This window comes from Mycteria americana, chromosome 5 (genome assembly GCF_035582795.1).
Source record: "Mycteria americana isolate JAX WOST 10 ecotype Jacksonville Zoo and Gardens chromosome 5, USCA_MyAme_1.0, whole genome shotgun sequence".
NCBI classification, from domain to species: domain Eukaryota; kingdom Metazoa; phylum Chordata; class Aves; order Ciconiiformes; family Ciconiidae; genus Mycteria; species Mycteria americana.
Window position 1 is genome coordinate 5,358,708 of NC_134369.1, and position 24,800 is coordinate 5,383,507.

Genomic DNA, 24,800 nt, shown 5'->3' on the forward strand with positions numbered 1-24,800 from the left:
CCTATTAATAGTTATTTGCATTCTCTTTTTAATCCAACAAAGGCGAAGGTCAGAAGGAGTATAGAAGAGTGCAAAAGTTATCCAGACCTAAGAGAATTCATTATTTGGTGTGGTACACTTTAGCAATGTGTTTGAATCTCTCTTCCCCCACCTCTCCAACCCCCCCTTCATTGTTTTCTTTGTTATTCTTTCTTTTCCTTATATAAACTTGATTTGAATGAGAGAGAGAATGCCCTAGGGCATTTCTGATGGGACACAGGGCTTTTCATCTCTTGATTGCCTGCTTGGCAGTGTCTTTAGTGAATTCAAACCTTTATCTCTTAGAGACTGCAAGGTAAGCTAGATTCTGTAAATTGAGATTAACTCTTAATTCTGTTCCTTAATGGGGAAAAGTCTATATCTAACATGGCATCTTTCTTGATAAAGAGTAAAGGCTGGATGGGTATTGTGGATGAGCTCTGAAAGCTTCACGTACTGAAGTCCTTCCTGTTGTGTAGTCAGAGGACTCTGATCTCTGGAGCTGACAATTCCCATCCTTCTGGTGTTGGTCAATAGAATGCAATTGTGCTTTGAAAAAGGCATTTTATTTTGGGTGGAGTGTCTTGGCAGAATGAGGGCGATTTAAAAGACGATGCAAAAGCCCATTAGAAAATGTTTCAGAGATACCACTGTAGCTGTTGCTTGCAGCATTCCAGAAGTATAATATTAAGACAATGAGAGAGAACACCTAAATTTTACTGTGCTTGTTTAAAGATACACTGCTTAAGGTCTCTTCATGTCTTTATAAGTTACTTGTCTTTACGCATCCTTGATCCAGACCAGAAAAACCCATTGCCATTTTATTTCATATTTTCTTCTTCTCCCTCCCAGTAATGTCACCTTCAGATAGCTAAATGCTATCAATGATTCCTTGATTTACTGGTGCGCATTTTGTGCAGCTATCAAAACGAGTATTGGTTTTCAGTCCCAATTGTTATGCTTGCAATAAGATAATAACAACCTTCGAAAGAATACTACGGAATGTAACGCTCTAGAGGCTATGACTGCACCCAAGCAATATGCTCGCTTCCAGTTCCTTTACAATTTCAAAAGATAGTGTTCCTCATACAGAGAATTACCATAAAATGGTGTTTTATTGACATGTTAGACATATTGTTACAGTTTATTCAACAGTCCAGTGTTTTTAATAACACATGATTATTTGAGGATGCTAGGTAGCTTTTCATTAAGCAATATAGAGTAAGACTTTCACACTGAGTGAAGAAACTCATGTTTCTTACAGGTGAATAGACTTGTGTTTTATCGGTGAAGGCGCCTATCAGTGCTACAGGGTAAAGCGAGAAGAGTGAATTTAAAGACTGTATACCTGTTACATTAGGGTAGAATCCAGCTAGTCTTGTGCTGAACTTGTCTGGAGTGCATTTGTATGGACTGGAAGGCTAAGATCAGAGAACTGTAAAACACACACAGCTAGGAAACTATTTTTATGTTGTCTGAATATTCCATATACAGTACTAAGGTCAAACAGACTTAAGAGTGCATCCACTGTTTGTTTGAATTCAGTTTTTTTTTTCCAGTGAGTTCAATGGGATTTGAATCAAGGTCTTTCTAAAGTTGTGATAATAGATCAGGCAAGGGAAAATGCTTCTATTGTGCTTCTGGAACACGCTTCTTTATCCTTAAATTAAGATTGATTAAGCGTAACCGATTTCTAAAGGAACTGTGAGCCACAGTATCACAGCCAAAGTGGAAACAGGTCAAAAGTTTCACATCCTCTCTTTCTTGCTTTGTAATGATTGCAGGTTTTAGTAAAATGTTCTGTCTGATTTGTTTTGATAACTCCACTGAACTTTAAATTAAAATATCTAAAATTATAATTTGTGTTATGTTTGTAAATACAAATTATTCTATACCTGTTTGTCAAAGAAAAAAAAAAAAAGAAAATGGGAGTATAATAAGCACATTGTTGTGGTGCAAGGAAAAACTCCAATAATATGATATGTCAGTTCTCAAAGTAAATTTCAGTTTGGTTTTACAGTTTTAAGTGTTGACTTGAACTTTGAAAGATGATGTTCAGTTGGTTTGTGGAAGAAGTATTCTGCCCTATTTTGTCATGCTTAGTATTAGGTTACTAGACAGAGAGCTGCAGTTGACTTAAAATGGTGCACTAAAACTACTGAAGAGTCTAGCCTTGAGGTAGCAGGGCAGTAAAATGGCAACACGAATATTTGTTTAGCACAGAATCATCTGGGGATGTGAGAGATGCTTTCAAAAGTCTTAATATATCACAGGACAAATTTCATTATATTACTTCTGTCTCTTACTGTTTCTATTGATCTTTTTCATATACATTTTAGAAAATTGTCACATATCTGTCCTCAGAGCCATAAAATAAGCTTGACATCAGTAAGTGTTTCGTGTATGTCTCTTTACCAATAAAGTAGAATGGACAGATTCTGTCCATTCAGTATGCTTTCAGAATTCATTTAATAAAATAGAGCTTGTTGGTTCATTAGAGAAGATTTTAGGTGACCATGTATTAATCAAGGCAGATAAGTTACACATTCAAAAGTAAGTGCTGTTATTGGGGTAATACAACAGAAATTATTAGTATTTATCACTGTGATTCATTGTGCTAATTTTAAGGAGATGATGTTTCATTTTTCAAAAAATCTAGCATCTCCAGCCAAACAGCACTTGAGCCCACCCTGAAAGCACCCAGATGAACGGCCTGCTTCTTGAGTACAAATGGCCACAACTTGATTGCACATCAGTCAAGCAAAACACCAAGCACCAAGAGAATTTAACATCACATAACAGCAAAGAGAAAGGGCCCGCTGCTAAGAGTTCAGTGCCTTCTGAGAGATATGCTCAGCCTTCCTAATTCACCTTAATCTTAATTTTGCAAGGCCTGTGTGACAGAGCACTGGGTACTTGAAAAGATTCACTGCTACATCAGCTAAAATAGCCTAGTAACAAACTCTACAATATTAGCTCACCACTTTGATAAATGCTATATAGTATGCAAATACACACACACACAGAGTCACACAGAGTATGTGTCTATGCATGCCTGTATCCAATATCTTTGACATAATTTCTTCCTGATGTATTCATTATTCTTTGTAATCCTTCCAGGTACTTTTCTGTTTTGCCCTTTTTCCTTCTTTACTCTCCCTGTGCACTCTCCCTCCCAGATTTGAAAGAATTCCTTCATGCTTTTCTGAGTGCTTTGAAAAAACCACATCTCCAAACCTTAATTCCAAGTTCATTGATCTTTGTTCAGACTTAGCTCTAAGTATAGTAGTTTTATACTACGAGGATTTGGAATTTTGACTACACTCGGCAGCCATTATGCTAATTACATTTGTCAAGTACCTCTCATGCGAAATGTCTAGAAATATAAATTGGGAATAATAACTTTACAATCAGCTAGTAGAAGACTTGATCTATAGGCTCTTCCTGAACTGAACTAACAGTCATACATACCACACACAAAATCTGAAGCATAAATTAGGTTGGAAGCCACTCGCTAAGGTGATGAACTGGCCAGCTAAGGATTTGTCTTCCAGTCTCAGGTGTGTTTGTATCCTGATTGCCAGACTGACCTGCACTCCCCTTCCTGCTCCAACATGGGGGATGAAAATTTTCCAGGACAGTTCTTTTGCCCAAAGTTCATTCCTGCCAGATTTGTCCTTCTCCGACTCCAGCCAGCTGTAAAAGGACTCCGGTGGCATTTGGCAGACTTTGTGTTAAATAAGTCGCACCCTGTATCCAATGGATGTAGTTCACTGAACCAAGAGGAGTTTTGTACTTTTATAGATGATAGCGTCACACTTGAGCACAGAGAAAAAGAGCAGAACCTCTGCTGCTCCCTTATTTTGTTTGTGTGCTTTCTCCTTACTTTCTCAGCTGTCCTCTAAACCCACCTCAGCAACTGGTATCAGCTGATTATTCTGGTATTTGGCTTACATAGTTGGATTGTTATCAACTGTGACCTTGTGTGTACTTGGCTGAGTAAATCAATCAGCTAATGAAATTGTGGTCTTTCCATCAATTGATTATCAAATTGCTTGTATAGTTCTGCTAGCCCATCTTTTTTCCAAAAAGCTGCACATTTTCGTTTACCCAGGCAGTCTGTGCCTGACCCCTTCCTTGCCTTTCCTGAATGTCTCTTTTTTCACTTGACATGCAATATAGTCTTTGAGTCTGGCCAAACACCAGTGGACTTCACGGTCATTTTACTGACCACCCTGTTGAAAATAAATCGGTAAAAAAGCATTTCAAAAGTACAAGGGAAGCTAGTATGACTTTCTCTCTTAGGATGCCCAGTGTAGCAGTCCCAGACGCCTGCTGATTTGCAAGGCGAACAAAGACCTCAAGAGAGGATGGTGCTTGCCGAGGCAGTGACCAGGAGGAGCTGTGGTTTGCATTTCGGGCAGCGAACACAGCACAGAGCAAAGCGCCTGTGGTGAGCATCTGTAAAGGATGGATTTGCCCAGCTTCTTGGTTTTTTTCCCTAGCTCCCTGTGCCAGTGCATAATCTTTGAGCAAGCAAAGGTGTCAGGTTGAAGCCCCTTTGAATTCCAGTCTTCTAGAAAACTGCTGTAGGCTTAAATGTATGGCAGCATTGGTAGTATACCTGCTGCTGTATTTGGTCGTGAAGTACAATTTACGCTCTTTGCCGTAGGTCTTTTACGCCCATTGAAGCTGATGCATGTACATGAGGCCAGCTACCGGCTGGTTTGGGATGCAGGTTACTATCTCGGTACTACACAACAGAAGCTGCTGCCTTGTATGCCGTCTGAAGGACATGGTCTCACCTTGAGCTGCATTGCAGTTGCCACTGCAGGCTAGGCTAATGGCCACCCTGCACTGCAGTTGTCTTGACAAGCTGTGGAGTACCTTGCTTACGGCAACAAGCTAGTGGTTGGCTTTATCTGTGATAAACCTAACGTAATAGAGGAGTAGGTGTGGTTTTGGCCCGTATAAACACATACAGTATACCATGTTGAACAAAACTGTGTTTGCTTTCGTTAATTAAGAGCTTCTCTTCCCTCTGATATGGGGGGCAGGAGTTTGCATTTTTGGTATTGCTGTATTCGTTCCTTTTATGCAAGCTATGGTACATTTTATCATTTTCTGCAGGGGTGTTCTTTTTGGTAGTAATGGAACTATTTTTTTTCAACACTTTTGTTTTTTTTTCTCGATTAAAGAAGAAACGGGGAAAATCACAAGGGAGAGAAAAGTAGTGGAAGAAGCCAGAAGTACCCACTGCTAAGGCACTGACTTTTGAACCTCTTCCATCTCTTTGTGCTGTCAAGTTGAAGAGGTCAGCTGCTTAGTAAACAAATTGTACAGATGTCCTTAAAACATTGGTGTTTGTTACTTGGTGGTGGTGTGGAGATGAAGATGAAACAGGGATTATCCACTTGATAAAATGCTAATCAGTTGCTTCTGAGTTCAAATTCTCAGCATTTGAGAATTTGCTCATTCTCAAATGGGAGAAGATGAACCCTAAAAAAAGGAGGTGCTTCTATTTTAATGGAGTTTCCTTTTTTGAAAAGTAATGGACAGATAGGATAAAGGAAAAAGAAGGGAGTACAGTATATCATACCTATGGTTCCATTACAGTTGGTCATTTTATATGCCTATGGTAACATTGTCGTGGGTGATCTGTTTAGCTGTAAAAGTGGGGATTATGCTGTACCAGGGCAATGTCAAGAAATTGGCCTATTAAAAGGTGCATTTAATAAATGTATCTCAGTATATGAAATTTTATAAAATAGAAATGCAACAGTAATATTAATATTGTGGTGGTTTATTATAGCTTGATAGGAAATTTAATTTTTGTACATGTCAAGAAATAATATTAAATATATATATCTGATTTATTTGGGAAGATGACTTTTTAATCTCTTCATAGTCGAGTAATGTTCCTTTCCATTTGTAGGATAATTACTTGGTTTTATTTTATTTGTATTTTTCTTCTAATAAAAATATTTTTATATATTTATAAATATAAATATTTTTATTTAATTTTATAATAATTATAATCTTTGCTCAACATGAGGGTTCCATGCTGCAGTACCTGCTTTCCTATAGTAGCACAGTGAAGTATGGTACTGTGCTACCGTACGAAAAATCAGAATAATCAAGGCAATTCCTTCAGCTCTGTAGGAAAGGAGGCTGGAATCCAAACTGTCCAATTTTCCCTGAGTCTTGTAAGCAGAGGGGCTAAAAAGAGACTACAATTTTCAGTAACAGACAGTGCAAAATATTTGAAGCTACTGTTGGCATGCCTCCCTCACACTGGCTTTCTTGTGTATTACAGCCTAGATCTAGGGAAGAACAAAAGGAACTTACAAAAATGTCAGACAGGTTCCACACCTTGCGCTCAGAGAGGCTCTAGCTCTGCTAACTTCTTCTTTTCCTTCCTGGGGGTGTCCATAATAGCCTCACTGGGAGAGGAGATAACTCTCTTTTACTGGAGAGGGGGAAGAGAAGCTGTACCCCATAAATACGTAGGCAGTGGGTGTGCAGCTTGTGCATGTCCAGGAACATGGTACCAAGGTTGTGGGTACTTTCATGCTGCTCTTTGTGGAGCTCCGCAGTGAGACTCCTCTGTCCCTCCAACATTATCACAAGAACGACATGTCCAGCAGATTTATAATTTTGGCTGTTTCCGTTCTCTACAGATCCATCATCAAGGAGGACATGCATCAAAAATAAAACTCCTTCTCTGCCGAGAAATTATGCCTATTTAGGAAAGGTCTTTATATGTTAAAGGCTTTTATTTCAGAGGAAGAAATCTGTTGGCATTAGAGAGATCTGTTCACTTTGGCAGAAGCCTCCTGAAATCAATAGATTCCGTTTCTTTTACGTGCAGAATACTGAATAAGACTCTTAACGATGGAGGCGTACCCTCGTAGACTTTACCCGAATGGCATCTTCACTTAATTTTCCTGATAAAACCTTTATTGCAAATTCAGTAACCATTCTCCTTTTTAACAAGGTTGCCAGCCTGCAAATAATTTCAGAGACAGGATCTATTTATGGGAATACATTAGCAAAATACGATCCAGCCACGGTTTGTCTTTCTTGTGTTAACTTTCTTTGAGTAGGAGGGAGTCTGCAATCAAGGTTTATAACTGCTAGTTCTGTGGTACTGGTGGGTCCCCATCCCCCTCAAAGAGAGTTTTGATTTTGAAGGGTCTGAACCACAGTGGAAGTCTAGATCCCACAGCCCATAAGACGTATAACAACGCATAAGCCCCAAAGCAGGTAGTTTCATGAGAGCATGGGCACTCCAGTTGATTTACTGTTCAGTCGCTGAGCTGTTCCCTATTGGGTCCTCTTGTTCATAAGGCATAGATACAGAAGTGATGTAAAGATTTTCCTTAATTAATCCCTTCTGCTAAGGGTGTAAAGGAAAAATCTCATTGTTGGAAATGAATGAATTCTGATAAAATGTTCTAAAAGGCTTCAGCCAGAGGCAGAACTATTAGAGAAAATAGTTCAAATAAGTGAAGTTGGGTAAAATTGCTAGCAATTGAAACTGAGTTCTATTATTAGAGGTATTGAGCATTCTTAAAATTCAGAGTAGTGCTATCAGTACTGCATATAATACTGTGAGCTCTTTTTCTAGCAGTTAAGGAAAGTAGCCTTTAGACAAACATTTTGATTTTGTAACTATTTTCTGAGATTTGTGGCTTTGATGTTCCCGCTTCCTGCAAGCCTACAATGCAGGAATTAGAGGGTTTGTAGAAGAACCAGCTGGGGAACAGCAGGATCATTCTGGCACTCTTCCTTGGGGTTTTCTTTTCTTGCATAAAAATATAAGAATGAACCACCTCCCCCAAATCCACCAAAGCCTGAGCAACAAAGACAAGCACAGTTAGTCTGTATAGGAGGACTTTTCAGCTTCTGCAAAAATTGAAAAGGAGAGTTGAATTCTTTCCTTCTGCAGCCGTCGCCCAGCTTCTTCCCCAACTTTGTCCTCCCTCCGACATCCACGTAACAAGTTAGTGCCAGGGTGACTCCTCATGCGTTGGGCAGTACAGAGTCCCTTCTTACAGGAACCTGTAGTACAGCAGTTCAAACATTTAGGTTTGAATTGGAAATTTCAAAATGCTCAACAAGTAAGCGCTAGCACGTTTGGATACGTGTACAGGAGGCGTGTTTTGATACAGATATGTGGGAAGGAATAGAAAGATAGAGAGTTTTGACCCAGGGCGGGCATCCCAGTCTTTCTCTCCCAGATGTGGACAGCATGCTTGGCTGTGCCTGCAGATGTCAAGACCTGGCTGCTGCACTGACATAACATGGTTTTTGCACTAATGGGAAAATCTTTTACATGACCAGCCCTGGCTCATAAGCCTTTCTCTGTTAGTAGTCTTAAGAGAGAACAGAAGAAAACACCACGTTGCTGAGCAGACCTAGGAATAGGATTTGTTGTAAGAAGCACACATTTCACATTAGTAAGTTGGTAGTATCGGTTACGGTGGCAAAGAGAGTGTGTGAGAGCTCTAACTGAAGCCCTCTTACCTACATAACCCTATCAGCTCTAACAACTTTCAATGGACACGCGTGATTGTTATAGACAATAAACGTTTTCTTTTTTTATGCCCTTTATGAGTTCTTTTGTTTTAAGACCCCCATGTGGTTCTTTCCCAGTGCAAAGTGGCATATATTGAGGATGAACTATTTGCTCTTTTGCCGATATTTTCCTTTTTTTGCCCTTTATATCTGCTGTGCCACAAATTCTAGTTCTTTTGGTGTCATGCAGAAATGCATTACTGCTTCACAAAAGTCGCTGCTTACTCTCAATTTCAAACCAGAAAAAAACGTAGATGAAGAATTTAACTTGCACCTTCTCTGAGAACGTTGAGACTAGAAATGAGCAAACATTCTTTCAAGAGCTACGGAGGGAATCTTTTGAGTCTCATCATGTTTTTCATACGTTTTCCAGCTGTATTTCGTACTAGTACTTTCAGCTTTCTGCACGGTTATACTTTTTCTACAAATATTTATATGCAAAAAATCACAAAATTCTACTCTTAAACCATATTTCTCTTTTTCCCATGCAGTAGAAATTGGTTTCAAAATAGATATATTTCAGAAGATTCCCATATGGAGTGTGTGCATGGATGAGCAGGAAGCGTTACTGGGCAAGAACCATGCTTTCTCCACACCACTGCCTTGCGCCAGTTGCGGGAGCGCTTATGATGTTCTACTACCATCTTCTCTAAACAACTTTAGAATTCTTCTCCCCGTGTTATCCTCCATAAAACAGTATGGCATGCTATGAATTATGTATTTAGAGTAAGGCAGATCCATTTATCAATTCAGTCAAGAGATACGATGATGTGCTTTTTTGCCTCTAAGTGGTTAACAATTGCAAAAGATTCTTTTTAATGCTTAGTACTTTATTCACTTTATTTTTCTTTTTAGTGCGTTGGAAAATACATCTTAAACATTTATTCTGTTATCTAGCACTTTAAGCCTTTTCATAGCATTTGTAACATCTCTTTGCCAACACTCCATCTGTGATTTTAGCTTGCAGGAAACACTTTGCAATTCTGTTATTAGCTTAGATGCAGAGAGCTGCTATTTAAATATTAATTGTAACTTCCCTCATAAGTGCAGTGAAACCCACCGAGTAACTTGTGAAGTTCCATAAATATCTAGGAGAGGGTGGGGAGTGTGTTGTGGGTAGGGCCTGCTCTTAGTCTTAGCAAAGGTCTTACTCAAGTTAACAGTGCAAAATAGATCATGTCCTGATGCTTGCCGTTTCCTTTCCTCTTCTTACCTCGGTTCCCCTCCTTGTTAACACACAACAAACAGAAAGAAAAAGAATAACGTTAAACTGCAGGCATGCTTCTTGCAGGGTTAGTGGACTTCCTGCTAAACCTGCTGTAAGTGAGAGGACCGCCGCACGGTGCTCGCAAGAAGAGATGTGAGATCCGTCATTTGTTTGAAATCCTAGTTACTGGACAAATGCACTTCTAAAGTACTTCTGTATTGCTCTGTCAAGATTCATACCTCAGTAAGAGGCGTTATCTTGTGGTTGAGAGCTACTCCTCTGTTTCCAGTCATGAGCCTCATCCTGTTTCATTTCTTGATTCCACAAAATGTACTTTACACTTTAAAATAAAAAAATAGGGAAATATTATGTGGTTACAGACATTTCAGTAAAGTATATTTGATAGAAGTGAGAAACAAAGTAGTTAACACCAATCTGACCAGCCTGTTTTCTGCGGATCACCAGAGCATTGTAATTGTAAGAGTTATATTTGGAAGAAGATCAGCCCTGTTAAAATTGTACATTGTATGTTTCCCTCTCTTCTTCTTCCAGATGGTTATTAATCTTTTATTGGTGAGGTGGTTTGCCTACGGTGTAATCTGAGATTTTTCCTCACGTCATTTAAGTGTGTTACTTCTCTTTGTGTCTGCAGGTGGACTGAATTTTAATACGGCGAATTTTGTTAATTGCTTAGAATGTAGGTGTTTTTCTTAGTATCTTGAAAATGTGTAATAAATTTTAAAAAAATTAAGTAGTACCCACATATTCCTTTTATTTTGCAGCATTCTGTGAAGAGGGGTGCAGATATGGTGGAACTTGTGTAGCCCCTAACAAATGTGTCTGCCCTTCTGGATTCACAGGAAGTCATTGTGAGAAAGGTAAAGCTTTACTGAAACATCCCTTCTTCTTTGGTAATGAGAAATATGATATGCTGAATTAAGAAATAATTACTTCCCATTCATTCATTCTGCTTGATATTTTCTCTTCGTTGAGGATATGACTGTTCCATAGCTGCCTTTTCCTAACTGAAAGCTAGTCTTAAATTAAACATGGAAAGTTTATTAGGCAATCAGGGATGTATCTGCTTTTGCTTCTAGTGGACACTTCTAGTTAACTAGAGGGGACGGCAAATGAAAAATATTTACTCCACCTATCTTCTGTGGTGCAAACTCAAGGACACCTTCTGCTTTTTCTGAATCTGTTGTGCAAATTAGGCCAGAATATGGATGCTTGCTTTTTGCTTAAACTTATCGAATTCTTAAGATTTTATTAGTTTCTAAGTCACTGAGGCCACCAATTTTCATAGAATCACAGCCATTAAAATATGTCTCACTAGTGATGATTTGATTCTGCCTTTTCCTAGACTACTTCCATTTCCAAATTTGCTTCTGATAGCCTCATAGGCCTACCTTTCTGTTCGTTTCACAAAGATCTGGTTCCTTGTCTACCTTAAATGAGAAGGAAGGGATCTTGCAGAATTCCATGGAGGAGTCTTGTTAGATTCTTTGCAGCAGATTTGGGATTTTAGTTTGATCTCTATTTATTGAGGTTGTCTTTCACTTAACCCAGCGATAGAGGTTTTTTTGCATCGCATGTTTGTTAATAAACCTTTTGCACTCGCCTTTACTGGTGGAAATAAAGTGGATTGTTAACGCAGCTTGCATGATGCTAGTATGGATGAGAACATAATTGATGAGGTTTTTTTTAAGGAAGAAAAAAATAAAAGAAAACCAAGAAATAACTGTTAAGTTAAATCACTGGAACCAGTTGTTGCCCAGAGATTGTTCAGTAATTCGTGTGTGGCAATGTCTGTTTAATACATGGCTGTTCTACTACAATACAAAGTAATTTAAACCCAGTTGTCAACAAATCTGCTTTGAGTTGCTTCTGAAAACTGCTAAAGCTTTTTATAGATGTACTCAAATCACTGCGTACTAAAATCCCATAGTTTCTAGTTGTCAGCATTGTTTCTAATTATTTGGGAATGAACTAGAACGTTCATATTTTCCTATCATCTTGAATTAATTTGAGTACTGCATTTTTTTTTGCCTGTAGTCTTTGGGTTATTTGTTTTAAACAGAAAGAAGCTCCCAACCCTCCTGACATTCAGCAGTAAGTACCGGCAATACACGTGGGGGAGTAACACAAGAAGTGCCGGCCCTAGAGACCCACCTGCCATAGCTCCCCAGTCTCTAATCCTGCTAGTTCTCCTCTTCCATGTATAGTTTGCTCATTCTTTTCTAAAACATCTAGAATTCGGAGGGAACAGTACATTCAGAGGGATGCAGGATACCAGAAATGGGTTCTATGTATGTGAAAATATGGCACTGCAAAACCAGTGCATTGCCCAAAGGTGCCCTGCCTACCCAGGGAGCCAGCGGCTTTAGGCCAGCTTTCAGCTCGACTGCCTATGTTGCTTCCACCCGTGAATCTTAGAACTTTCTTTTTTTCTTATAGCTGTAAAGGGACTTTCATAACTAGAACACAGAGGCTTTAAACTGTTGAAGTGATGGTTTAAAATTGATAAATGGATGACATAACCATTGTTGACTCCTATGGTTTTCATGTCTTTTGTATTGTTTTGATCTAAAATATGAGTTAGCACACCAAGTAAAGGAAACATGGCAGGCATGGTACTCATTATATCAAGAAATTTAGAGGTAGATGTCAGAAGGAGCTAGCTTCTGTGTACAAAAATCTATACAACTTGAAGCAGGAGGAAGTTTATTTTTTTCTTTGAAGATGTATAGGATTTACCAGTATGCTACAAGTCAAGCTCACGATGGTAACTTTGAGAAATCCGATGCGCAAACTTATTTGAGAATGAATAGGGCTTTGCGTATGAAAAGTTGTCACATTTTAGTTGTGTTAGAGGGTTTGGAAACTTCAGCAGATATACTTTAAGTCACATGCATATTTCAGTGGCTAAGTGCGTATCAGATCTATGTGAGAACAGCTTCAGCCATCTGAAGGTGCGTGTCCTGGAAAAACTAAATGTTCAGAGTAGAAGGGTGATGAACCACCTTGGAAGCAGGCTTTCCTTTGCTTACCTGCTTACCCCTCAAGGATGTAGTGCTGTCAGGAAGAGGAGGCAGTTCAGTAAAGACTTCCCTCATAGTCTCACTGCAGTTTGCTGCAATGCTTTTAGAGGACACCTAAAGTATTCAAAAATCGTGTTTGTTTGGGGTGTTTTTTCCTGTTGTCTGTAATGTTAGAAGTAAGCAATTAGTTCTGTTTAACATATGGTAGCGCTCCCTCAATCATTACGATGTAGACCGAAATGGTCTGTGGTGAAATGGTGGGACATCACTTTAAATCAAAGCTTAAATGTTCCTGGTAAAATCTTGCCTGATGGAAGCTCACGGTGAACTGATGCATCTCAGAAGTAAAATGATGTGTTTTGGTAATGTATTCTATTCGCCATGGTGCTTTTAAAAATGTCCTTCAAACCGACAACGCAGCAATTCCTTATACATTATTTGTGAGCTGAAAAGACTTGTCACTGGCTAAAAACAGTATGACCCAAATTGGCTTCAACATCATGTAAAGGGTAAAATGAACCAGTAATCAGAAATGTTGTTGAAAAGCAGGTGCGTTTACTTCTGAATATGAATCGTATGTTACTCATCGTTTCTGACTGCCTGGTTGAAATGATGATATTAGGTTAATTAAAAATTCAGAGATATTTAAGAAGGGTAGGATTTATGTTGGTAATTTACTCAGGTGAAATTAAAAATACACATTTAAGGCTTATGTACAAATACATAATTCAACATGCTGCTAAGAAGAATTACCTCTTCCCAGTTGCTTTGCCTGGAATGAGGAATCATCATAACAGTTGTGGGGCTGCCTCTTCTTTTTGAAAGTGAAGGGCAAACTGATACCCAGAAATACTATCAAGTAATTCCTCCTTCCCTCCATTCTTTGTAATGCTGTTTCTTTAAGTATGTGCTTGATGCTTCTTACAGAATTTTTGTCATTTTCTGTTCAGGATCTGATTCTATCTTCTAATCAATTGTTTGTTTGTTTTGTGTTTCACTGGCCAGGGCCGAAATCAATGATCTCTGTGATCATTACCATTTGTGATCATATTTAACGCAATTGTGATGCCTGTGCTAGAAAGTTTTTATGTTAGAATTTTTGCTGGCATTGCTGTATGGTTCCAGCATGTACGTGCGTGACGGCTGAGCTGGAGATATGCATCCTTAACTCTATGTAACGCTGTTGGCTTAAGCCCGGGTGCATCCTTGGCAGGGATCCCTGTTAAGGGCTTCTGAGAGACAATTTGGTGTGCAGAGAGGAATGCAAACACCAGACTCCGTGAGAGTTGTTGGCAGCATGGACTCAAATGCCCTAATTTTCCATCCAGTGATGTTTTTTCCATCTCATATTTTTGCAACATTGGGGGGGGGCGGGGGGAAATCCCATCATTCCTTGAGCTGCTTTTCTCTCTCTGTGGATGAGAGCCATGGGTCAGCGGAGTTTTAATGCTGGTTTTGTAGACAGAGTTTGCCGTTGTTCCGTATTTGTGGAATGTTAGTCGCTACTGCCACTGATGAAGTGTGAGGATGAGATAGGCGGGACAATCTACGATATCAAAGGCCGGAGTCAACAGATGATTGAGTGCCTAGGAATTGCAGGCGTTCCTTGAACACCTCCCTGCATGTGGCAGAGTCCTGTGCATGGGCCTAAGAAATACATCCCAACTTCTACATAGCTGTGGGATGGTGACCAGCAGTGGCAGGAATTTCAGCTAACGGAGTTAGTTACAGTATCTGTCTGTACAAATTATAACTTGGGCGATAAGCAGGAAACAGCAGAAGGGTTTGAAGCACTGGGTTCCTAGGTAGGGGTAGGTCAAGGAAAGTGTGGTATTTTTCCAAAAGCTGCAGGAGGGCTTTTGGCAGTGATGGGCCATCGCCTCCAAAAGGGATTCAAAACAATTGCACCACATCTTTGCTCCCCTGGCTCATGAAAGCCACTGTCTGAGCTGGTGCACAATGAATGGGGAATATGATCCTGGTAGGTTAGAAGGACGTTGCATGGGCTGGAGCTCAGAGAGGTAAATATTTTTGTGGTAGCTACATGTATATTTATAGTCTCTGTAAAGCCACGGAGAACAGGTTTTTCACAGAATGATAGAATGCTGTCAAAGAATTACCTGCTGATTGTAAACAGTCAGAAGCAAGGGTAAGACATGGCAGTGAAGCATCAGGATGTGATAATTACTGGGGTTGTTATTTTGTGTTGTTTTGGGCTGTGTGTACAAAAGATTGTCTGATGTTGGGGTGAGAGGTCATTTTTCAGTATGTGCCATGGCTGGGAAATGTTCTTTAAATCCCAATAACTAAATTGAGAGTGGGGAAAAAAAAAAAGTCAACACTTGCAGTGTTGCATTAGTTACATATGTATTCTTCAGTGCAGTCATAGGTTTCACAGGTGTGCAATGAAATATGGCTATGCTTATACTTGACGTTGGATATGTCATGTATACGTCACAAAAATGAGGAGGCCTTTAGCCGATTTGTTTCATAGTAGTTGGCAGTATCTGGAGTTGTTGTCTAAGAAGTTGCATACTTCTTTGTGTACTCATCTCTTAAATTTTTTCTTCTGGAATATATTGTCTTCTGCAGTCCTTTGGGTAAAACTCCCTACAGTCTGTATTCCTTTGGACCCTGGAGACAGAAAAAAATGTGAGAATTGTATTTCCATGTGCTATTTCTTTGATTCTTGAGCTGGATCAATCTTTAGGTGTGTAGCTATCAAAGACATTTCAGTTGAGGAACCTGGCTTAAAAAAAAAAGCAAACAAAAACTAAAGCAAAGCAGAGAAAGAGATTTTTCAGTGAATACGGTAAGCTAAATGTCAAAACTCCCTACCTTTCCCTATCTAAGATCTTTTGTAAAATATGAAGCAAGGTTTATTTTGGGAAACAAACCAGCTGTGCAGCTGTGGGCACAAGGCTTTGCATGAGATTCTTTCTAAAGCCTCTCATTTCAAGGTGAGGCAAAGCCAGTATAGTGCGAGATAGGAGGTGTGAAGTGAATGATGCTTAGCTTATTACAGAAAACAGTGGTTGTGGTTGATACGACGCTCCTGAGCGTGTGACAGAGCCGGAGAAGGCAGATGCTCCAGGTGGCCGAGGTTACCCTGCTCCGTTTGCTGCCAAGCTGTTTACAGCGTTTGCCCCAGTGGTGCTTATTGCAAAATGGCAAGGGGTGATATCTTAATGTGGTGGAAGAAACAAAGCTGTCATTTGTAAAGCTATCGGGGAATAGATCAAAGAATATCTACTAGGAAAAATCTGATTAAGACCATCTCTGAGGATCAAGGGGACATCTGTCTGCAGATCAGTGGAAGAAAAAAGTTGTACTATCTCACACTGCCAAGTCAAAGAAAAGTGAAATCTCCCAGACCAAGAACATCATCCCCCCAGCTGACCATAGCATGAGAAGGCTGGACTCGTTTTTTGTAGTGCTTACACTGTCTCATACAGTGTAAAAGTTTAGTTTTAAAAGCCAGGAAAAACACTAAGTAGACACTGGGTTTGGGTGGTGTTTTGGTGTGGTGTTTTGGTGTCTTTTGTCTGCCGTCCCCCGTGTGTCCCCCCCGCCCCAGGGATATTTTTATGTTGCTGTATAGTTTATTTGTTATGTTCAGGTGTCTGGATCTGTATATTTTTGTTTGTTTGTAACAAAAGGAATATCTGCTATATTAATCTTCTAAGTTAGCTAAGATGATATCTTGACATTCCAGCTAACAAATGGTTTTAATATTCTAATGTTTTGTTATTTGTATGACTTGTGGTCATAAAATATCTCTTTCATAGTCATCTGACTTCATGAGGAACATAGATGTTTGGGGATTTTTTAAGTCGCAGAAAATTGGTTGGGGGTGGTGGTGGTGTGGTTTGGTGTGTTTTGTGGTTTGGGTTTTTTTTTTCCTTCCCCTTTGGTCCCCAAAGCTTGCACTTAGAAATTGAGTAGTAGTATATTGCTTATCCTGGCTGGGATTATGCTTACTGTTCTAGGTTCCTTGAATTTGAATTTCTCCACTCAAATTCCAGTTTATTCACCCTGACCAATGTCTATATGCCAGCTGGACATGTTGGGTATTACTGAAGGATGCGGTTTTATCTATACAAGAGAAAGACAAGATCTAGCTAGTTGACATTTAATTTGCATTTAGATTCACGCAAAACAATGTAATCAAGAGGTAATTTCTGTTGACCAAACTTTATAGTGCACGTAAGATCCAAACCCAGATTCTAAAATCTTTATTCTCTTGCCTCAAACATTAAGAACAATACCTTTAGATAGTGTCTTGGCATGCCATCTTTCTTTGTCTCCCAGTTCCTGCTGTTTTTTATTATTCCTTGGTGCCTTAGTAGTGAAACGAAAACACATGTGGTATTTAAAGAAATGAATGGATGTGACTTCATGAAGTCAGTGGCTTTGCATCTTGCTTTTGTAATGGAGCAATAGATTTGACTCCGTCACTGTGTCCTTCTTGCTGAAAAGCAGGCAATGAAAAACCTGAAAAGAAAATGACAGTGAGTGCTTTGGAAGGGAAGGGAAAATTTGGAAGGAGATAGATGACTCACCTAGACCTCCAGTGATAAAGGAGCAATTAAGAGAAGGAGAAACTCCAAACAAAATTATGCAGTCTCCTTCAGATTGAGGTACCCTGCCAAAGTGTTGGATAGTAACCTGTGTTCAGTCTCTTAAAAAGCTGTTAGCAATTGTCTTGAAATTAGAGATGAGCGGTCCTTGTAGCAGTATGGGGTGAACTGACTGAATTTATATTAAAAATTGACTTTTTGCTGTGGTGAAGACTAATAAACATAGCTTTCATAGAACCGTTTGAAAGCAACGTGGCTCTTTAGTGCATCAGAATTTAGTGATTGATACCATCAAGTTCTACATGAGAAACATCCTCTGCCACAGTTGGGTTGGACTTTCAAAAGGCCCTTCACAGAACAAGACTGCATAAGCTCTGTGAAGTTTAAGAAAATTCAGGAGTATGAGAGCACCGTTCAGATGAATGCTTACGTGAGCTATACCAGTTGGAGGGGCTCTGCAAGACAAGTCCTTCCCCCGAGCATGTTCTGTGAGCCCCCGTGTGTCCCCGTTCCCATGTCAATAGATGCATGTGGCAACCAGTGGAGCCAGCCAGCCATTGTCTAGCTTGGAGTAACTTCCAGAGCAAAGTGAAACGGGGAAGTAAAGTCCTTCTGTTTCCCTGGGGCTGGGCTGGCTGCACGCCCTGCTCCTTAGGGAGCCTCTCGGCAAAGACGACACTCCTGGAGTTGTGCCTGTGGTGGGTTGACCCTGGCTCTGGATGCCAGGTACCCACCAAAGCTGCTCTATCGCTCCCCTCCTCAGCTGGATGGGAGAGAAAATGTAACGAAAGGCTCGTGGGTTGAGATAAGGGCGGGGAGAGTTCACTCACCAGTTACTGTCATGGGCAAAACAGACTCAACTCAGGGAAATTAGTTTAATTTCGTACAAATCACATCAGAGTCAAGTAATGAGAAAGTAGAAACTAGATCTTAAAACACCTTCCCCCCACCCCTCCCTTCTTCCTAAGCTTAACTTCACTGCTGATTTCTCTACCTTCTCCTCCACCAGCAGCACAGGGGGACCGGGAGTGGTGGTTGTGGTCAGTTCCCCATGCATTGTCACTGCTGCTCCTTCCTCCTTGCACTCCTCCCCTGCTCCAGCGTGGGGTCCCTCCCACAGGAGACAGTCCTCCACTAACTTCTCCAACGTGAGTCCTTCCCACAGGCTACCATTCTTCACAAACTGCTCCAGCGTGGGTCCCTTCCCATGGGGTGCAGTCCTTCAGGAGCAGACTGCTCCAGCGTGGGTCCCCCACAGGGTCACAAGTCCTGCCAGCAAAAACCTGTTCCAGCCTGGGCTCTTCTCTCCACGGGTCCACAGGTCCTGCCAGGAGCCTGCTCCAGCGCAGGCTTCTCATGGGGTCACAGCCTCCTTTGGGGCACATCCACCTGCTCCAGCATGGGGTCTTCCATGGGCTGCAGGTGGAGATCTGCTCCACCATGGACCTCCATGCAGGGGAACAGCCTGCCTCACCATGGTCTTCACCACGGGCTGCAGGGGAATCTCTGCTCTGGCACCTGGAGCACCTCCTCCCCCTCCTTCTTCACTGACCTTGGTGTCTGTGGAGTTGTTTCTTTCACATATTCTCACTCCTCTCTCCGGCTGCAATTGCCCAGTTTTTTCTGCCCCTTCTTAAATACATTATCACAGAGGTGCTACCACCGTCACTGATGGGCTCAGCCTTGGCCAGCGGCAGGTCCATCTTGGAACTGGCTGGCATTGGCTCTATGGACACAGGGGAAGCTTCTAGCAGTTTCTCACAGAAGCCACTCCTGTACCACCCCCGCTACCAAAACCTTGCCACGCAAACCCAATACAGCGCCTTACACTACTTGGGCCCTGTCACACAGCAGCATACCTTTGTGAAGGAAAACTTGTCTTTCAGTGGTAGAGGTGTGTGTCAAAACAACATGGTGCGCTTCCTCAGGTTGAATGTAACTATGCAAATAGAGGGATGCTCATATGCTTTGTTTCCATGCTGTGCCTGGAAGATGCAGAGCACAGCGCAGGGGGTGAAGGCGGTATTCACAGGCGAAAAGGAGGTGCCTGTCTTTCCTAGGTGGGAGAAGAGCACGCTGTAAGGAATAGAGGCTATTCTAGCTAAACAGGTAAAAAATGTTAGGGCCTCTCTTTGCCCTCTACTTAGCACCTGGGAATCACTGGGGGGGAAAGGGAGGTTTGTTTGTTCCTGTTTTCTTTGTTTCGACTGCTGCTAAACACAGAGTGTGAGATGTTTATTCATCCGTAAGTTCTAATTATGTACTACAGGAGAAACAGCACGTTTAGAAAGAGACAGGTAAAGTAGAGCAGTGGCAAGCTCCTAAGCTCTAAATAGAAAAGCCCCTGTTCCCTCTGAACTTCCTACAGCCCTCAGCCTAAATTTTGTGCAAAAGCCTTGCTCAAACTGAGGCACTGGAATTCGTTCCTTCTGGAGGCCGTGTTGCTTTGGCCCTTTCTTGAAGTGCTCAGTCCCTGACGTAGCGCTCATCCAGTCTGTCACCAGGAACGGTTCCCACGCCCTCGGTGCAGTCCTGTCTGCTTCAGTTTCCTCCTGGATTCTGAGGACCCAGGCAATGGGATTTAAATTTGTTTCAAGTGGCAGAATCACCACTGAATTTATTAAAGAAAATAAAGAACGACAAAGCGCTCAAAAATGTGAGCAAATATTTATATTTGAGTAAGTAGATATATTCGTATGTTAATGAAATGTCCATTTTGCAACTAAGAAGTTTCCGTATATGAAGCATTTCTTATGATGCGAGCTGTACAGAAAAGACAGTCGCTTTAAAATACCTACTTCATGATGAATTAACTACAAACCGCATCTCATTTTACTATGGTTAATTAAAAAAACCCCCAACAAGTCTGCTTTGAGTGTAGTGCAGTAATGCTAATTTTATATCCTAGTTTGTCAGGACATTCTGACCCCCTTTTTGATACTTTCAGGCAAATGCCTACATCAGTGAAAACCAGAATAATCCTAAAGAGAAATACCAGAGTAGGTAGTGGACTAACTAAATATTAAATAGAAAGTACCTCAGTCTGTCCAACTACGGGCAGTGTTTAGGGCACATTACTGAGTTTAATAAGCTCTTTGCCACCTTACTTTTTTCTTATTAATAGCCTGTTCTGGACTGGACAATCAACCATGAATATTTAAATTTGCTGATAACCTAGAAATATAACTCGAGATGTGCAGAGCAGGCACAAAGGGGTACTTATATTTTTTTAAGACAGAAATCCTCTTGGCTTCAGTGGGAATTTCACCCGAGTGGAAGCCTTAGTATCTGGTGCAATGGAATTAGGTGAGATGAAAAATAAATGGCTCTAGTGAAATAAAAGAGCGTTTAGAGTGGGGTTTTTATGTGGAACAAGCTGTGTTAGTTGCGGTTGCAAATGCTAAATATGCCATCTTTACCTCATTGATCTATGGTACAAATCTAACTAGCTAATCTAGGAGGAAGATCCTATTCAAACTGGGTAGAGAATTCAGTCTCTTTAGAAAATTTGTATAACTCAGAATTTTACTATAAAGACCCATGTTTCTGCTGAAGTTCAATACAGTGAATGTAACATATTTCATGAGTGACCTCATTAAAGTTAATCGAGGTGTAGTGAGAGAATATGTGCCTCGGTCATCAGAACCAGCATCAGAAAACAATTTCTTTTGAGAAATAATGTGACAAGTGAAAGAGCATGTTGTTTTGTTCCATTTGATATTTTAGAGGTATTGTGTATTTAATTCTGACAAAAAGTTAGTTTTCCTGCATTTTTTTCTTTTTTAATTTAAGATATTCTTTTTTGCCGGAAAAAATACATTATGAGAAGAACACTTTAAGCTGATGGAAGTGATGCAACAGGAAAAAAAAGTAGGTGTAACCAGCGAGATCTTTTCCCATGTTGATAGGAATTCATCACCACAAAAGCAATAGTCACCTCCACTTGCTTTCATTGGGCTGACATTCAGAGGAAGAGATCATGTCCCCATTCATATAATCCTTGGAAGGCGAATAAAATGGCATAAATCACTTACTTTCTTACGTGACTTATGTGGCTTGCAGCTTATGTACAATGAGGATAACTAATCCAATTATTTTGCTTTAGGAGTCAGGGTGTCAATGTGAGTTAAACCCATGTTGAAGGGAGTATCATCCTTTCTTCATTAACTGAGGTAGCCTCTGTAACACTACAATTGTGTTGAATTTCAGTCCTTTTGAGTATCTGTTTTTGTAAGAGTAACACCCATGGTTTTCAACAGTCTGCCCCGGGAAGACTGCAGAATCGGGCTGTTGTTATAAAACACTACAGTGAAGAAAAGCCTACAACAGGAGGAGGTGGCTCTTTGCAAAATCTGCTGGATTAAAATCAGCGTGTGGACTCGAGAAAACAAGTTTGTCTTCTTTAGGATTGTACTCGCGTTTATGTACAGTGAAGAAAAGAAATAGGAAGTTTTGCTGATACAGAACCTTGCAAACTTTCTTATTCCCTTCCAAGGCTTTTTCTGTATCAGGTGAAACATTTTTATTGTCCGTAGTCTGTTTGATAGGGATGTGTCTGTTCTGCTGCAGAAAGTACATGATGTACCCGAAGGCTCCTCTTCACAGTGGACTTTTTTATGGTTAATCCAGCATATCATGCCTGGTGAAATACTAAAAAATCAATAGAAGAATACCTGTTGGATGTGAAAAAGGCCTATGAATCCGTCTCCTAGAAAGTGTGGCCTTAAAGCCTATTCCAGATTCAGAGCTCACTAACTCACTGTGCAGATTCCTATTCCTTTTGTTAGGCTTTTTGTTCATGCCTGTAGTCACAGAGAAAAAATATGCAAGATGTTAAAATAATACTGTGCTTAATGTAAGGTACATATGAAGCATAAACGTAACTTGGATTATTCCGGTTGAATGTTTTCTTTGCTAGTTCCTTTATGATTGAAGTAGCTTTAAAATAGCAGTTATACTCAACCTCAAGGAACTACATGTCAAAGTTATTTTCAAACTTTTTATAATATTATGATAAAAATCTGTTCACTACTTCACATTTGCAGAAATAGTTCTTCCTAGATACATCAATCATTTTCTTGCTTTTAAAAAGAGAACCTCTGATTTAGCAGCTCGGGCAGTTCAATAGCTGGAGTTTTCTACTACTTAAGCTGTGTAACATCTGAATTAGTTCTTTCAACATGTAATGTCTACTAAGTAGATCAGTCATTTCAGAGACAAACATAAATGGTGGAGTTTTTATGTGAAAGAGTGAAATCCCCTTTCTTATTTGATTTTTTTTTTTTTCTGAAGAGACATTCTGTGTATGCTGGCAATCTAATCTTTGGAATGGTACTCATTTATCTTTTGAATGAGACATGAAATGAAAGCCCTAAACACTTCTGGTCATTAACGATCCAGTTGAACCTGTATCCTATTTCAGCCCAGGTAATTACATTCTGCCTTCTTTAGCAATGTCAGTCAGAGAAATTACTCATTTGAGATAGCTGTCTGGCTAGCATGGAGTGGCACCCATGCCTTAACTTCGCAGATGGCCACGTTTCTGTGATAGGTTACAGATCCTTACAGCTTTTGATGGCAATTACATGGTTTTAAATGTGAATGACTCTTAGCGGAGTACAAGCGTGTAGGTGTGTGAGGGTGAGCTCAGCTCATCCACTGTCCGTCTCATCGCACTGTCTTGGAAGTAGCGATATCTCCAGTCTGGATGGCAGAGTTCACCGGGGCCAGTTATAGGCTCTTGCACACCTACCACATGTTCTTCTTGTAAGCTGGCAGGCAACTGGGCTCTTTGAGCCGAGAAAAGCAGAGGAGCGCCCAAACTCTGCTTAGGATCCCATGCACCACCCTCACGTGTGCTGTAGCCACCCAGTTTCTTTATAATAGCCTACTGGTTTATTGCCCACTTGGGCTGTAGGTACTCCTCAGTTTGAGAGATTAAATAGATTGTTCTCATTTCCAAGATAGTATTTTAACAAGTAGCCAGGATGGGTCTGTCCTTCCTTTGGCAGTGGAGCCACTGACCATGACAACCAAGGAAAGTTTTCAGGCTGAGAGTGAAATAGCTTTGTAGCTGTGAGGAGAAGGTTGGTTCTCCTCTTGAGCGTTACCAAAATACTGAAGTTGGTCTGCTGTTGATCAGTCAGAAGGTTTGGCCAGTACATGCATTTTACTTGCTTACACGACCAGTTATGAATACTGAATTCCAATGAAGAGACGTTTTATGAAGATCCCCTAAGTTCTCCTTTGATGCTTTGGAGCACAGGTGGTACTGCAGTATGGGAGAGATGTTTAGCTATCAGTCATGGTTTATATAAGGAAAAAATTCTCTCTGGCAATTCTTTGTGATTATGTTTCCTAGAAGGAGATGGAGTGGTTCCTCTGGTTTGGTTTGTTTTGGTTTGTTTGTTTTCTCTTTACCGTAGACTGAATAAAGAATGTCCCATGAGCTGTGTCGGCCCCTGCAGAAAGTAAGTTTAGTAGTGTGACAGGACAGTTTCTTTTTTTCTGCCAAATGCTTATTCTGTCCCTTTCTACGACAGCTGTCCTGTCCACCTCTTGTGGCAGCCCTAGCTCTGGAAAACCTATCAGTCTGTCCAAAATGAATTAAAAACGGGAGAAACCCCTCTGCGTACCACAAGGGATTTTTGTTTTGTCTCTTACAACCCAGGCAGATTGCAAGTCCTACGGTTAATGGAAGCTGCTTTTTGGGGTGGGACTTTCATTGCCTGCTAAAGCCTATCTTTCTGTCCCCCACCTGTAATTCTTTTGTTTCTCACCCTTGGAATGTCCAACACAGAATTTTTCAATTCTTTCCATTAACTGCGTGGAGAAAGTAGAGATTTAATTCATAGCTCAGAAATTTTCTTCCATTTTCTCATCTGAAATCTTATTTCTCCTCCAACTTTTATAGAGTTCAGAGCTGATGCAGTTTGTGAGATGTGTGTGCTGATAGCAATAATAACTCCCTCAGTGGTCCCATTAATCATTTATAGGCTAGGGAGTCAGATACAGTGTGATAATGCCTAGCTATTCCTAAGGCCTCCCTTTTGAGATGACTGAGTCATGTTTCTTTTTGAAGAGAGCTTTGATTTTTTTTTTTCCCCTATCTCCCCTCCCCCCATCTTTTCTCAGCAGGCTTTATTAGGTGTATTCATCACTGAAGAAGATGAAAGAAAGTTGTATCTGTAGATGGATGGTGGTAGGTCACTGAGGATACAGAATCTGATCAATAATGACCAGAATTTCCTGATATCTAATGTCTGTCTGACTAATTTGACTGGGGGGGATTTTTTCAGATCCCTCCATGGTGTATAGTTTACAAATGTAAAAAGAATTAAATACAAAATTACACAAGGAGGAGGTAGTCCGCTA

General features: G+C 40.4%; 1 protein-coding gene across 1 annotated transcript in view; it reads left to right on the forward strand.

Annotated features, from left to right (window-relative positions):
• NELL1 (neural EGFL like 1) overlaps window positions 1–24,800 on the forward strand; it is a 215,005-nt gene that overhangs the window by 153,404 nt on the left and 36,801 nt on the right. The window contains exon 10 of the mRNA XM_075501602.1: window positions 10,588–10,683. Within this exon, the coding sequence (XP_075357717.1) occupies window positions 10,588–10,683 (96 nt within the window). The remainder of the gene's footprint in view (window positions 1–10,587; window positions 10,684–24,800) is intronic.